The sequence below is a fragment of the Pelobates fuscus genome, chromosome 7, assembly GCF_036172605.1.
Source record: "Pelobates fuscus isolate aPelFus1 chromosome 7, aPelFus1.pri, whole genome shotgun sequence".
In the NCBI taxonomy this organism is placed as follows: Eukaryota; Metazoa; Chordata; class Amphibia; order Anura; family Pelobatidae; genus Pelobates; species Pelobates fuscus.
Window position 1 is genome coordinate 53,847,647 of NC_086323.1, and position 15,982 is coordinate 53,863,628.

The window sequence follows — 15,982 nt, forward strand, 5'->3', positions numbered from 1 at the left end:
ATGCTGATGTTACCTTCTATCACTTGTGGCTGGAAAATATACCTGCAGGACGACCTGAATCCACTGTAGATTATCTAGAGAAGAGCTATAAAAGGAACGCTTCAAGCACCCTGAACACTACAATCGCCTGCAGTGGTTGTGGTGCCAGGAGTGTCTTGAATGTATCCCAGTGTAATCCATCAACTCCGCTGATGCGCTCAGCCAACAAAAGCGACTCTGCTTACCTCAGTAATGCTAACTAAATTCTTCTGCAGGAGAATCTTGAGGCACAGTATGCAGCCATGGGTGCCAGATGCACTCTTGTAAGTTGTCAAACTTTTTTAAAACAGTTTGATAAATTACACTGGGAGGGCATAAAAACGCTCCAGGCAGTGCACTGTTGGTGTTTTGGTGCCATACCAACCCAGAGTCATTTGTCAAACATATTTAGAATAATAAACTTTATGTGAACAACAGTTTGAGATTTCCCATTTTACAAGTACTAACAGTACCAAATACCATGGTAAACACTGAAAAAATTAACAATACATTGTGTTTTTCATAGTGCCTTAAGGAGGCATGGTTGAGCTGAGAGTTTGGAAATGGTGAGATTGGAATATATTTTACGAAAACATTGTAAAACTGGGTTCTAAGCAACATTAATCTCCCATTATCATACAAATATTTTAGATATATGTACTTTAAACTCTTTTACCGAGAAGGATGGATTTAAATCTAGTCTTAAAGTATGCTATCGAATAAGATATTACACCATTTCTTGGTACTCATTTTATCAAACGTAAAAGTATGGGAAATTGTTTAAACCCTGTTGGGAAACATAAACTGGGACTCAGAAGTTTGAACTAGTAGTTCTCTTGAGGCAATTTCCAACAAAGCTCACAAAAGACCCCTTAACATTTTGAAGAAGAAAAAAATAAATACAAATTCAAAACATTTTGTTGATGGGGGTGGGGAGCTTTTATGTCCCATTAACAAAAATATCAATCAAGTGTTGCCTCTATGTAAACAGACAGAATACGCAAGCTATTAGAATATAATTTGAACAATACACATCCAGATAATAGCATAGTTTAAGATTAATCAATAAGTGCACACAACATTGCCAGATGATCTTAAAATAATATTTATTAAAACTTAAGTGCCAGTAAGATAGCCCTCCCATAATAGCTCTTGATGATAACAGTTTTGCTTAATGCAGTCAGTACTACCTTGGCATAGGTCTGTTTTGGAATTTCTATAAATCTTATTAGGATTCATCTACTGTCATACAGTGTAATTAAAAATAATGTTTTCACACCTCCAGTGTAGGAATTCTTGATTGATAAAATAAAAAAAAATAACTCCTCAAACACACATCTCTATTGCGCACACACACACAAAGAATCATCTTTTAAATTGATAAAGAAAACACCATCCTCGCAACCGCCTCTTCCAATAATGAGTGTTGCAACCAATAGCCAACAATCCTTCTTTGTTTTCTCTAATGGACTCCAATATTGAGATGGTGTGATTGCTTCAAGTTCAAGAGCGGAAAGAGATGTGGGGGGGGATATACTCCGATATATATACGGTAGCTGCACTAATGTGAAATCTCGCTTCTACTGGTTGAACAACCACCCGATCACTATAATCCGAGAAAAAAAATAAAAATAGTTCATCCCTTAATAAATAAAATATAACCATTCCTTCTAGTACTTAAAGCACATCACTATTTGCAAGGTTGTCCATCAAATAATGTAGGGGGCATACGAGGAGTTCTAAAAAGTCGTTACATATTGTTTTTGTTCCAAGAGGAAAGAAAGACAACTCATGCAGGTAGCTGTAGAGAAGATGAGTTTATTAATGGTAAAGCAGATCCGAGCGAACGGTGCTCACACAAGAACACAAGGAAAGGTGGGAGTGGATAGGAGTCTCTGCACTCTCTAGATCCTGCTAAAGGAAGGATGGCCAAAAGGACATCTCGTCACCTGTTTGTCCAGTCAAGTGGAACTGCTTCGTCCAGGAGAAACCTAGATTATGGGCAAGACAGCCAGTCCCATATAGTATGTAACGTGTATGTTCAATGGATGAAGTGTTGAACGTGCTGGAGTACGCACTGGTACTCTTGGCATACACAGAAATACACCAATGCTACATGACAGAGTTGTGACAAGAAGAACCACTCTTTCCTCGTAACTGTAAAAGTGAGGGCACCCCTGTCTTTTACACTGCATGTCTATCTGACCATGTGCTCATCAACTAGCATAAACATCCTGATGCTCACACACTTCTTGTGTGCAATGCTATTCAGGATGCCGGAGAAATGAAGAGGATAGAACAATCTCTGTTCTTGATTTGTGCTATGAACTCTGGCATGTGTATCCGACATTGCATTGCCACTTGATCCAATACTTCCGTTACCTTTCTGCCAGATGAAAGGGACTTTTTCAAAGGGGCAGGGTAAGAAAACCACCTACAGCTGCAGTCTAGCTGTAACAACTGTGAGGCTGTTTATCTAGCATCTACTTGTCCTAATTCCTGCCCCACCTTAAAAGCACCACCTTCTAATATGTCAGCACCCATCCTGCAATACACAGCCTTAAGGGAACATGGAGCGCACACACACACAAACACACATGACAATAAAGCAGGCAGGGAGACAGACACCAAAGTAGATTAAGGACACTCAATGGGAACAAGCAAGCATCCATAACCATAACACAAACACTCACCCCCTCACCTGTTCCCCAAAGAGGGGAAAGGAAAAGAAATAAAGCCACCCAGCCAATCACACCTCCTTCAGCCAGCACAAGCTGATGGATGAGAGGGGACAAGTCCCTCTGCTTCCTCTAATAGAGAGAATTCCTGACATTCGGCTGCAATTAGGATGTGGAGGTATACATCCTCCACCATGAAAAACAACCATAAAACTCATTAAAACTTGGATGCTCAGAGGGAGGTTCTCATTTCCCCTGCCTGCCTTACGCTGCTGGGGGATATTTTCTATCCATGTGTTAGGCATAGGTTTGGGGGGTGCTGTGAGAGGCATGCACAAATAACGAGAAAGATGGGGGCACAATAGCCCCTTCCCCCTAAACTCAAGAAGCCCCATGTTCCTTCTGGATGGGAACTTCCTGCTGTGTCCGTCAGGTGACGTTGCCGCCTGCGGGGCTGGGGGTTTTCAGATTGTGTGGGAATTGCTGGACGCTCTCCCACACATGCTCCCCCCAGATCGGTGAGGGGGGAGAGAAGGCTGCCCTCCTCAGGGCTCAGGACAGATCCTGCCCTGTGCTGCTGATCCGTCATGCCATATGTCACTTAATTCTTCTCCCCGTATTCCTCAGTGCGGGGGGTTCAGTGATCCTTGCCCTCGTTGCTGCTTCTCCTTCTGCTGCATCAAGAGCTGCTCCAAGGCTGAAGGGCCAGGGTGCATCATCGTGGTTGACCAGATGGACTGAGAAAGAAACATATCAATGGTTACACAACGATCATGCTTACTACCCACAGAAGAACACCACAAAACAGAATATATATACATATATATACACACACACATACATAATTACATACATTCACACATACACCAAATAGGTTATGGTGGCGAAAAAAATTGTGATTGAAAACCCCTTCCACCTGAAGTCTGTAGATAGTTAATACAATGTTAAGCCATGAGTGGTTCACTGGCTTTGCATCTTTTCCCAAGCTGTGTTTCCAAGCAGTTGTATACAGCAAATACAGACTCAAAAGGAATCCATGTTTAAAATGGAATGAGACAAAAATGTGATTCTTTGTTAAGCTAATTTGCAGATGCCCACCCAGAATCCTTTGTGGTAGTAACATCACTGCAAATGTGTGATTTCTGAGGGGAAAAGCAAGTCGTATGGCTTGACTGGTGTGCAGATATTTGTTTAACATTGTATTAACTATATATATCTATATCTCTTTATCTATAGATATATACACACACATATACATCCACACACAGACAGATCTATGTCATTCTTAAGAGAATATTTGAATCGTGAAACTAAAGTCAACCATTTTTATTTTGTTAAATGCATTTGAAAAAAAAAAAAAAAAAACTACAAACATGTATTCCTAATATATCCATTATAGTGTCCTGAAGGTGTTTAGAGGTCTGGCTCCCTTAGAATACATGAAAAAGGTGAGTCTTCCCTCTCAGTGCAGCCCGGATTCCTTGACTGAGATCAAATCAATCAATCTTGATAATCTCAGCTACTCCAATGTTTCCAGAGGTATTGGGAGGCTAGTACGCATGCGAAGCGAATAGTCGCACCGCACCAATTACTGCTCTAGGAGCAACATTTGATTGTGAACAGAGTTTGATTCAATGTAAAAGTGCCTCTAATGGCTGTCCGGAAAGGAGGTGTGTTAACCATGCAATGTTTTACATTGCAGAGATAAAACTAAAAGGCCACCGCATCCACACCAGTTCATTGAGATTAAAGGGTCTGGGTGCCTTTAGTTATCCTTTAAATTCAATCAACTTACATTTCCCATAATTTCTATTTTACAAGGTCTCAAACGGCCTCAAGTGTTCCTCACAAAACTTTCAGGATTAGAAGGTATTACAGGACAGAGTTTGATAAATCTTGGGTGCTTGAAAGCCCATTCAGCACTGGCCACCATAGAGTTCCCCCCCCGAGGTGGGCAACTGTGCGGAATGGAGGCGGCGAGGGAGCTGTAATCTTCCTGCTCTGCTCCCTTGTGCTTCCTGCTGTGATGTCGGGAGCCAGGATATGATGTCACTCCAGCCCGGCATCACTAAACAGCGCATGAGGGAGCAAAACATGAATAGCTTGAAGATTACAGTTGGACACAGCTGAGATTATCAATCTTAATGAAAGCATTGGGAGGCTATTGTACATGCGCGGCACAAACACCACACTGCGCCAATCAGCATCTCCTCATAGATATACATTGAATCAATGCATCTCAATGGGGAATGTTCTGTGCCTCTATGCAATGCGTGAATATGCTCAGTGGAGGTGCTGCACTAGACTGAGTGACTGCCACTAAAGGTGTTACCAGGCAGCACTGTAAACTTTGCCTTTTCTCTGAAAAGGCCAGGTTTACATTGAAAATCTTGAAGGGATAGGCTGTAGACACCAAACCACTACATTAAGTTGTAGTGGTTCTGGTGACTATAGTGTTTTTTGAAGAATTATATTTTTCTCCTTGAAAATAAATCTTTGTTTAGAAGAAGAAAAAAAAAAATGGCCCCTAGAATAAAAGCAATGGTATTTTTTCATGTCCCCTTTTAGAAGTAAGATGACGTGTGTAAATCGCCAAAACGTCAATTATTAAATAAACTCCATACCTTCAAGCTCTCCATGAGAGCAGCAGATGAGTCCTCTCGGGTATTACCGTGAGCTGCCCAAGTGTTGACATTGCTGGAATTGTTCACTTGGCGCCAGCTGTTCTCCGAAGATGAATTCACGGACAAGTAGTCAAGACCAAAGCCACCCATTGCTAGAAAAGATATATATTCAATTTAAACATTACAAGAGCAGGGAAGTTATTCAAGACAACACAAAACCACACTTCAAAGGGAAACTGATAAAAAACGGTCTGATAAATAACAAAATGTAGATATGCACACTGCTGTATTTACTTCAAGCCTGGAAATGAGTGTGAAATCTTGAGCATTTTTGATCTTTGTTAATCATGTTCTAGTAATCTTGACTGTTTTCTCTCAATTTCCAGTTTGTGGAGGAGGAGAAAAACAATATTCCAGTTTCTCCTCTTTCAATGCATTGTCTGCCAGGACAGAACTGGATTGCTGTGTCAAATGTGAAGTTACTAATATACATTAAAAAAAATAAAATCATCACATGGAAATGTCAGTGTTTGCTGTACTGTAAGTATATGTTGAGAATTGTCCTGCTACAATGCTGTGCGTCTTTCTCTTTGAGAAAAAGTGTATATAAAATGAAATAAAGACAAGATTCCTATAAATGGGGGTGTTCATAAAAAGGGAAGAATTAAGAATCTTGTAGGAGCAGACCCTTACCCTTACTGCAAAGTGATAACTTGGTGCCTAGGTATCAGATAATAGGACTTCCTAGCAATAGAATTTTTGAAAACAGGCAACCCCTCCCCAAAAACATTAAGCCGATGATTTAAAAAAAGAAAAGAAAAGCAATATCTGCAAAATGTTCATTTAATGCATATGTATACATTATTTTAAAAAATTATATTCTGAACAAGACAAACACAATGGAAAAACCCACCTGGCTTGTCAGTTTTCCAACGATCAACAGCTCGTCGATCTCTGCTGTCTGGAGTACCAATAGGCCCAAAATTGGAGAACGGCTGAGATGTGTGGTTGTGGGTAGGCGGAGAACTGGGAAGGCTGCTTGGGTTTGAGGAATGAGGTGACTGGCTGGCTGGTGTAGAGTGATCTGTCAAACAACCATTTGGGAAGCTAACATTAGCTGAGTGGAACGAAATAAAACAATCAAAAACTCTGATCAGTGCAAAGCAGCATGGGAAGAAAATTAATTAATTTAATTAAATTAACATTATTACATAAAACATATAAACCAGCTATGCAACTGAATTAAGCTAATCAAACATTCTGGTAGTGAACTAAGTTACAGTCAAATATTCTTTCCTAAATAGTCATCTTTAATGTATTGAGCTTTACATGTTTTCTTCATTACCTGAGCTTGCCGGAAGTGATGGTGACCAAGGTTTGCCCTCAAACAGAGAGTAGAGGGAGGTCTCCTGCTGCCCCATGGGTGGACAGACCTCATGCTTTGTGCTAGTGCAAGGAGGTTTGCCGTACACCTCATTAAACATGCTGTTACTGGGGAATCTTTCCTGCAATTACAAGTAATAGTATTGTCAACAAATAATACAATTAAACATTGCCTACTTCAACAAAAAGAATAAGCACAGATGGTCCCATCCCAATTATTCAACTACTCAGGAATTTATATCCACGCAAAACCACCTCTTACCTGGCTCAGTGAAAATCCAGTGAGTGAGAGGAAAGAGGTGGGCTGGGATATCAGTTCAGATGGCTTTTCCAGAAGAGACTTCTCCAAAAGAAAGAGAGAAACACTTACTGCCATACCCATTTATTTACTATACCTATGCATAGAACTTTGAGTGCCAGGGATTGAGCAACCCATTGCTTAGCATGGTAAAATTAGTTTTTTTGTTTTTTTTAACCCCATCCACAGCGGATAAAAAGGATGCGTTTCAGAATTATTTGATGGCCCGGGTCAAATATAAAATAACTTTTACCCTGTTAGCAGCAGCAAAGTAAATGAATGGTTGCTAGAACACTCTATTCAACAGCCACTACTGAGTGCTTTAAAAAAGTTAGCTGTGGATTCTGCTTCGATTTTTATAGGATCGTCAGTAAATGTTCATTTAAAAAAAAATGTTTTTTTGTTTTTTTTTCATTAATTGGTATGTCTGAGCACATCATATACGTTGAATTAACACTCTCAGTGCTTTGTGCACTTATGGCACTACTGAAGGCATGCCCCAGCAAGCAGGTGATTATATTGATAGAATATTGCATTTCTGTGCAGATTAGACATGTGCACCAGTGAAATTTTCATTTTGTACGAATGATTTCGTACTAAATAAAAATGACATTTGTCAATCCCGAATTGTATCCACAACTCATTCATTTTCGAATGAAATTTGTTAAAAAATAATTTGTTTTTGTCCATTAGGATGAAAACAGCACTGCACCAAAAAAAAAATTTTTTGTAAAAAAGCAATGAGGGAGCCGGCAGTGCTACCAGCTCCTTCCTTGTAATAAATAACGATTCCTACCCCCACCACTGCATTAAAACACCTAAGGGGGTCATCTATGCACCCCCCCCCCTATTAATAAAAGAGCGGTTAAATCCTCCTGCATGCCCCTACACAGCCTAATTAATTAAAGAGGGGACCTAATGTCCCCTCTGATCCCCACCCATAAGCGGCGGGTGTAGACCCTAAATAAATAAATAATGGGGGGACCTAATGCCCCCCCAGGTCCCCATCCATTAGCAGTGGGTCCCCATCCATCACCACAAATAATAAAGTGACTAGAGGTCCTCATGACCCTAGTTACTCCCCCCGCCGCCCCCCCCGAAATAAAAATACCCTACCTAATAATAGTGAGGGGGGTGGGGGGTGGGGGTGGGGGGAGGAGGCAATAAACTAACATCCTGTAAAATAAATTTTGATACTTACCATTAGATGTCTCTTTTCTTTCTTCAACCCCCAAAAAAGGCCAAATAAAAATCCATAATACCCGTCGCAACTGTTATAAAAAAATGTAACAAACAAACAAAACCAGAGCACAAAAAAAAAAAACAGAAAAAAAAAATCCCTGACTGTAAAAAAAAAAAAAAAAGAATCCTTCACCAATGGAGGGCACGGTGAAGAATGAGCTCCACTGTGCGGGAAAAGGCTTATAAGGCCTTCCCCCACCCTGCAATTGGGCTCAGAGAGCTCTGATTGGTTGGTTTAAGCCAACCAATCAGAGTGCTCTGACAGGTCAATGAAGAGACTGACAGGTAAGGGGGGTGACTAGGAGCTTGGGGACCCCTAGTCACTTTATTATTTGTTTAACCTCCCCCCAATAATTTCTTTATTTAGGGTCCCCACCCGCCGCTCATGGGTGAGGACCAGGGGAAACATTAGGTCCCCCTTTAATTAATAAGTGGTCCCCACTAGTGATGTCCCGAACAGTTCGCCGGCGAACATAGCGTGTTCACGGTCGCGAACACGCGCGATGTTCGGTCCGCCCCCTATTCGTCATCATTGAGTAAACTTTGACCCTGTACCTCACAGTCAGCAGACACATTCCAGCCAATCAGCAGCAGACCCTCACTCCCAGACCCTCCCACCTCCATAACGAATAGGGGGCGAACGCGAACACGCTATGTTCGACGGCGAACGGTTCCCGGCGAACTGTTCGGGACATCACTAGTCCCCACCTGTCGCTCATAGGTGGGGACATTAGGTCACCCCAATTATTTATTTTCGGTCCCCACCTGCCGTTCATGGGTGGGGACTAGGGAGACATTAGGTCCCCCCTTTAATTAAAGTCCACAACTGCCGCTCATGGGTGGAGACCAGGGGGGACATTAGATCCCTCTGTTTATATTAGTAGCCTTCACCCGTGACATTATGTCGTCGTCCCCCCCCTCCCCCCCAACCCATTTTAGTTATATTCTGTTTCCCACCAATGGTAGTAGTTGCCCAATCAGTAGTAATTTTACATTTGTTTAGGCGGCATGCCACGAGTAGGGGCATGCGGGAGGATTTAACCTCCCTTTTATTAATATGGAGGCAATATTGACCCACATAGGTTTTAATGGGGGGGAGATGGGGTGGGTAGGAATTAATATTACTACAAGGAGCGAGCTGGTAGCGCTGCTGGTTCCCTCCTTGGTTTTGTTTTGGGTTTTTCCGCGCATGCGCAATGTTATTTTCTCCGTGCTGTGGGGGTTAATTCCCCTGCAGCACGGAGTCTATTAAATGAACGAAACGAAAAGGTAATACATTCAACATTTGCCCTTTCATTTAGCTTATATTTAGTTTGTAGGGCTTCGAATACGAAAAAACCAGAACTTTCAGGACGAAATCATATCCGTACGAAAACGAATGCACATGTCTAGTGCAGATGCCTGTGTAAGCCCAGAGCATGATGGGGCAACCATGTTGTTCACAAGACAACTGCTGAGTAGAGCTTGTTTTACTTATCTCACTTACTCACCCCAATAAATTCTTCCCTAGCATTAAAGTGACCCATACATTTTAAAATCCACCCTGAACTGCAGACAATGCGTTTGGTGGGATGGAATGTGTGTGTATGCTTTTCATCAATATGTACCAATATACAGCCTATCAGCAGTGGCTGTAGGTGAAAGGCCTTGTCTCACTTTTTCTACAGGGAGATTTTTTTTTTTCTCCTCCCCACGTGAATCTTGGAAAATACAAACTAGTTCACCTTCACTTGTCCAATGCATGCAAATAAGTTTCAGTTCTGTATTTTGAAGAAAGGAGTCTATGGAATTAAAGTGGACTTGTGAATTAGAAATAAAGCTAATGATAGTGCCTTATTATCAACTTGGTTGTATACATATACATTTTGCAGTTTGTCTGGTACCTTCTGGAGGATATTACAATGAAAGCATTCAAAAACTTTAACAACTAGGCGGAAGTTGCAAGTAATTATAGATTATAATAACAATGCTGCCAGTAATAATTATTTATATACATAACAATTTTCCTCACGCAAACCAATGGTAATGTAGCTTACCGTAGCACAACTAAATAGGTATTTTATATTTCAGAGGTATGAAAATAGCAGTGTGAACACACGTTGCTATGACTGGAACTCTGAAGTTCGAACTCTAAGCTTAGCCGATTAAAGCCCCAGCTACACTATCTTGCTAGCATTATGATTAGCGAGCTGTAGTGATTATGGTGCATGAAGTGTTCCTTTAAATCAACTCTCATCTAAGAACAAACACACTGAGCAACCAATCAGGAAAAACCTAGTCATTCATTGACCAGATAAAACACAGATGGAAACATACTAAAGACAGACTGTTTGCTATAAAAATAAAATAAAAAAATTCTGAAGTTATTAAACCATAATGTACATAAAGGACATCCATTTTAGTACTGCTTGCCTCAAAGTGCTTTATAATAGAAGTTGACCTTAAGTTGAAATCTTCGGTTCTCCAGTTATTGATCTAAAACAGTACTGTAGGCCAAATACGATAGCTAAGAATGACCGATCCAGACTTCATGTTTTAGACAGAGACAGTAAAACCACCACTGGGAGAAAACTTTGAGAGAAGCAGAAAAGAAAAAACAGCCCACCAAACCGAATACATACAAAGAGGCTTCGTCCAGGGAGAGAAGCCAGAGGGCCGAGCAGAGCTGGGTAAAGATCAGGAGGAGGGGAGAAAGCCAGCTCTTCCTCCTCCTCTAGAGCAGCCAGACTCTTTAACAGGTCCGGGGGCAGGAGAGGGGAACGCTTGGGCTCCTAGTAAGAGAGACAAGCAGAAAGAAACAGGAAGGAAGAGAGAGGAAAGAAACAGAAAAATAAAATGGAGAGAAGAGTTACACAGAATGATAAAAAGGAATGATAAAAAGGTCATTTGTAGAACACGAGTGAGGATTTAAACCATACAGCGGACTCCTAGGCCATTGACTGGCTGCAACACACCAAGTACTTTACTAAGTGTATCGGCTACTAATATTCTACTTACAGGAATGACAAATTGAATATTCTATATGGCACCGACTATTTTGAAAATCTTATATTACTCTTTGAAAGAATATAAAGTTTATTTGATTTATTTGCCATTAAACTATCTGTATTGGAATGATCAAACTTTGTCTTACCAGCTATTCTTGGGACACACTCCCATGATTCTTTATGAAAAGAATGCTAAAAAAATATTCACATTCATTCAAATTCATTTTTGGAGTGGCAGAGTGGAGGACGGCAGTTTGACACCTTCAGCCTGAATCCAAGGTGTAAGACTGCATGCTAGTTATCACGGATTAAGCAAGGAACTAAGGAAGCACTGATGGGATTTATGCCAAAAAAAAAGGATCTAAGTACAACACAAAAAGAGTAGTTTTTAAATCCCCACTTGTGTGTAAGGAATAACAAAAGAAGAGGACTGAGACTATCACACAATTATAAAATAGATGATCAGCACAAGGTGACTGTGTGAAATATGTCTTGACAGTACCAGAACACAAATAATCTTTGGAGGGGAGAGACGCACACAAAATAATTCTTCTTACCTCAAATGGCATTCGAGTCATTGGCTCTGGGCCGGATGAACGGAAGCTTGTGGGCGGACGCTTGCCCCTTTGGTTATTAAGGGATTGCTGTGCAAGAAGGGCCCTGCTGTCATTTAAGTTGAAGGAGGAGTTGTCATTCCAATAGAAGTCTGTCATCTTATCAGATGTGCTCTGGTTATAGGCATCCATCGGGTAAGATTTGATCTTTTTCTCCAGAGGCTGCTGCATGACTGAGTGCTGCTGCAAGCACTGCTCCAACATACTCAAAGGTTCTGCTGGTAATCGGCTATCCATATAATAGGACTGTTTCATGGGCATCACCTTTCCCATTGAGTTAGAGACTGGAGGAGAACTCCATAACTGCTTGGATGCATCGGCTTGCTGGTACTAATAAGGACAGAATAAAAAATAAAAAATAAACACTTTGCATAGGTTCTATAGAAGTGAGGACACATAGTATGTCTCAATGTGCACCATTCTTATGGATAGTATCATCTATGAGTTGTGCCATAGATCACATCACAAATACTTTTTTTTTGTCCTTAACCACCCCCACACCTCCCAATATGGAACATGCACTAGGTAAGAGAAAAAAAATGGTAGAACAAATGCATATGATTAAAAATGGCCTCGGTTATAAAAAGCACAGAATCTTGCAAAAACATAAGTCTCCAAGGGGTATCTACCGCAATCTAATTATTATATAACTTTATATATATTATATAACACACTAGCAGTATCTCTCCTTATCTTTTTGCCCCATTCCTCAAAATCTGCTCATTCTACCACACTACTGTCAACAACAAAATACATAAAATAAGACTTTCAAAATACACCACCACACTACAAACCTCAAAAAAAATAAAAATTACATATGTTTAATACAACTCACTGTGGACTTTGTAAAGACCACCAGAGAGCTACTAGAGGCAGTTTAACTCTGTGAAAAGACGCTGGACGTCCTCACGCTTTGTATGAGGACATCCTGCATCTTTTAAATTTCCATAGGAAAACACTAATTCAATGGACCTAACTCCTAATGCAAAAGAATACAGCTTTGTATTGCTAACACCATAGTGTTCCTTTAAGTCAAATCTGCTGAAATTAAAAATAGATATTCAAGTCATCTATTTTGGAGTACAATTCCAAAATGAACTTCACAAACATTTTGGATGGAAATACAGCGGTCATGTGCAGAAATCAAAACAAGAATGTACACATTTTAGCTCATTAACAGCCAATCTAAATGGGACAATGTTGCACATTTGCCATCTACTAGGTGCCTTCAGAAATGCTAAATGGAATGTAGGTTGTGAAGGAAAGAATACGCAGGATTTTGACTAGTTGTCTGGTCTGACATATGAAAGTTAGCCTAAATGTCACTGTTGTCTAGCCGTGTAATACAAATCAGAATAGAAAATAAATGTTACTTTGCATTAAACCCCTTACCACACAATATGAAAACGAAACAAACCCAAATCATACATACTTGTTGGAGGGAAGGGTGATGTGTGGGGTTCTTGCCATGCGATTGCATTGGTTTAGTTGGAGATTGTTGCTGCTGGGCCATTGCTTGGATTTGTAATTGAGTTGCAGTCTGTGCACTGGATTGAGTTGGAGAGTTGGACGGAGCCTGCGATTGTGATTGCCCAGGTAACTGGTTTCCAAGAGCTCCCTGGTTAGGAGTTCCTGGTCCAGAGGGTCGCTGCTGACTGTAAGGAATGTGTGATGGTTTCCCAGGAGGTCCCTGGTTTCCAGAATTGGAGTGAGATGAAGGCTGTAGGAAAGATCCTGGGACATTAACCCCAGCCGGAAATGTATATCCAGAGCTCATGGAGAAAGCCACAGGAGGTGGGATCACATAGGCTGGTGGTGGGAAACCTGTGGAGTGGAACATTCGTGAAGTCAGCAGCAACTTGTGCAAGTATTAGGGATCGACCGATTATCGGTCTGGCCGATATTATCGGGCGATATTCTGTATTTTCAGCAATATCGGTATTGGCTAATAAAGATACCGATATTGCAGACCAGTGCCGCCCAGCACACTCTTACTTACCTTCCCAGCAGCTCTCTTCAGCTCCCCTGTCTAAATCTTGCGAGTACCGCGGCCGTCAGAGAGTTGCCATGGGTTACCACGGCAATGCTTCGTGCAGGAGTTAGACACAGGAGCTGAAGGAAAGGTAAGAGTGTACTGGGCCCCCCAGGGAATACCATATCCCCCACCCTGGCCAGGTATGAAGCAAGGAGTGGGGACTAAAACCAATTTTTGAAAAAAAATTATATTTAAAAATAAAAGTAAAAAAATAAAAAGCCCCTCCCCCCATTTTACACACATTACATACCTACACAAACACTCTGCATCCACTACACAAACACTCTCACTGCATCCACTACACAAACACTCTCACTGCATCCACTACACAAACACTCTCACTGCATCCACTACACAAACACTCTCACTGCATCCACTACACAAACACTCTCACTGCATCCACTAATCAAACACTCTCACTGCATCCACTAATCAAACACTCTCACTGCATCCACTAATCAAACACTCTCACTGCATCCACTAATCAAACACTCTCACTGCATCCACTAATCAAACACTCTCACTGCATCCACTAATCAAACACTCTCACTGCATCCACTAATCAAATACTCTCACTGCATCCACTAATCAAATACTCTCACTGCATCCACTAATCAAATACTCTCACTGCATCCACTAATCAAATACTCTCACTGCATCCACTAATCAAATACTCTCACTGCATCCACTAATCAAATACTCTCACTGCATCCACTAATCAAATACTCTCACTGCATCCACTAATCAAATACTCTCACTGCATCCACTACACACACATGTATTCTGGAAAACATAAATTCTGACTGTCATGTATATTTTGTGCTTTTCCCTTAATAGAAAGAAAAAAAAAAAATGATTTGCAAAAAATAAATAAAAAAATCATAAACATGTTCAGTTAACAGTACATTTGTGTAGAAATAGTTGTTTTTTTTTTTTGTTTGTTTGTTTTTTTAAATGGTAAATTTACAGAATATCTGTATCGGTAAGTTATCGTCCTGAAAGTTCACAGATTATTGGTATAGGCTCTAAAAAAAAATAAAAAAAAAAATCAGTCGATCCCTACAAGTATGTATACAAAACTAGCTGAAGAAAGCCACTCTTCAAATGCCTGACTAGCACACAGAGGAAGGTTTTCAAAATTACATTCAAATACTGTAAGTTTCTAACAAATGTTTATTTATCTCTGTGGGAGCTCCAAAAACGAAACCTGTCAGACAGGAATCTTAACAACAATTACAGCCGGCAACATGCATTGAACTAAACTGGCTAAATGAAACCCGTCAGATGTGGTTAATTAAGATTCCTTTCCTAACCATTTATGTGCTGAACAACCCAAGAAAATTTATATAAAAAAATATCTTTATAAAACAAAAAAATATAAAATAAATCGACTTAGGGGGAACACCATTACTAATGTATTAAAACTCAGATCAAAATATTGTATTATAAAAAGAAGTGAAAATGTGAGATCCGCACCTTTATTACATATAGAAGTGCCTAATGACACAAGGGCCTGAAATATTCTAAGCATGTTTGCATACAGGTTTTTACATGTAATGTGACACTTCCCTCCCCTGAAGCAATTCAGCTTTCTGTAATTATTAAAGCGACACTGTCATGGCCAAATCCCCCCTCCCGACTCCACTACTAATCTAATTGACCCCCTAGTCACCCCCAAATGCCCCTAAGCCCCCCATATTATTGGTAGAAAGCTCCCTGATACCGTGGGAATTAGGGAGCTATCTACTAAGCGGCTGCAAGATGCAGCTGCGGCACGAATTGGATCGGAATTTCATTAATTAGAATGAAATTCCGATCAGAACAAAGTCCCAAATTGCGTCCCAACATGAATGAACAAACTGTTCTAATTCTGTTAGGGTGAAATTCGGCAAGAAAACTAGAGCAGACAGGAAGAAATTAAGAACAGATTCTGACAGAGGGAGAGAAGAGGAATCGATTAAAGAAAGGCAAGTTTGGCGTGACAGTGCCGCTTTAAGGCCTGTTCAAAGTTAGCACTTCTCAAAGAAAATACTTGTTTCAATGCCTCTCTATGAGAAGCACTGTTTACAGTGACTGCTGTGCTTGCACTGTGTGTCTCTATGC

General features: G+C 40.6%; 1 protein-coding gene across 12 annotated transcripts in view; it reads right to left on the reverse strand.

The window, feature by feature from the left end:
* Window positions 1-1,107: 1,107 nt before the first annotated feature.
* Window positions 1,108-15,982, reverse strand: part of SMG7 (SMG7 nonsense mediated mRNA decay factor) — a 69,242-nt gene continuing 54,367 nt past the window's right edge. For 2 of the 12 annotated variants that reach the window (XM_063428277.1, XM_063428279.1), the window contains exons 16-23: window positions 13,277-13,668; window positions 11,788-12,174; window positions 10,865-11,014; window positions 6,966-7,046; window positions 6,666-6,825; window positions 6,234-6,437; window positions 5,321-5,472; window positions 1,108-3,433 (exon numbers count right to left, since the gene is read on the reverse strand). In XM_063428277.1, the coding sequence (XP_063284347.1) occupies window positions 3,320-3,433; window positions 5,321-5,472; window positions 6,234-6,437; window positions 6,666-6,825; window positions 6,966-7,046; window positions 10,865-11,014; window positions 11,788-12,174; window positions 13,277-13,668 (1,640 nt within the window). In that variant the 3' untranslated portion in view covers window positions 1,108-3,319. The remainder of the gene's footprint in view (window positions 3,434-5,320; window positions 5,473-6,233; window positions 6,438-6,665; window positions 6,826-6,965; window positions 7,047-10,864; window positions 11,015-11,787; window positions 12,175-13,276; window positions 13,669-15,982) is intronic. The other 10 variants (XM_063428281.1, XM_063428280.1, XM_063428285.1 and 7 more) reach the window with 8 other exon arrangements.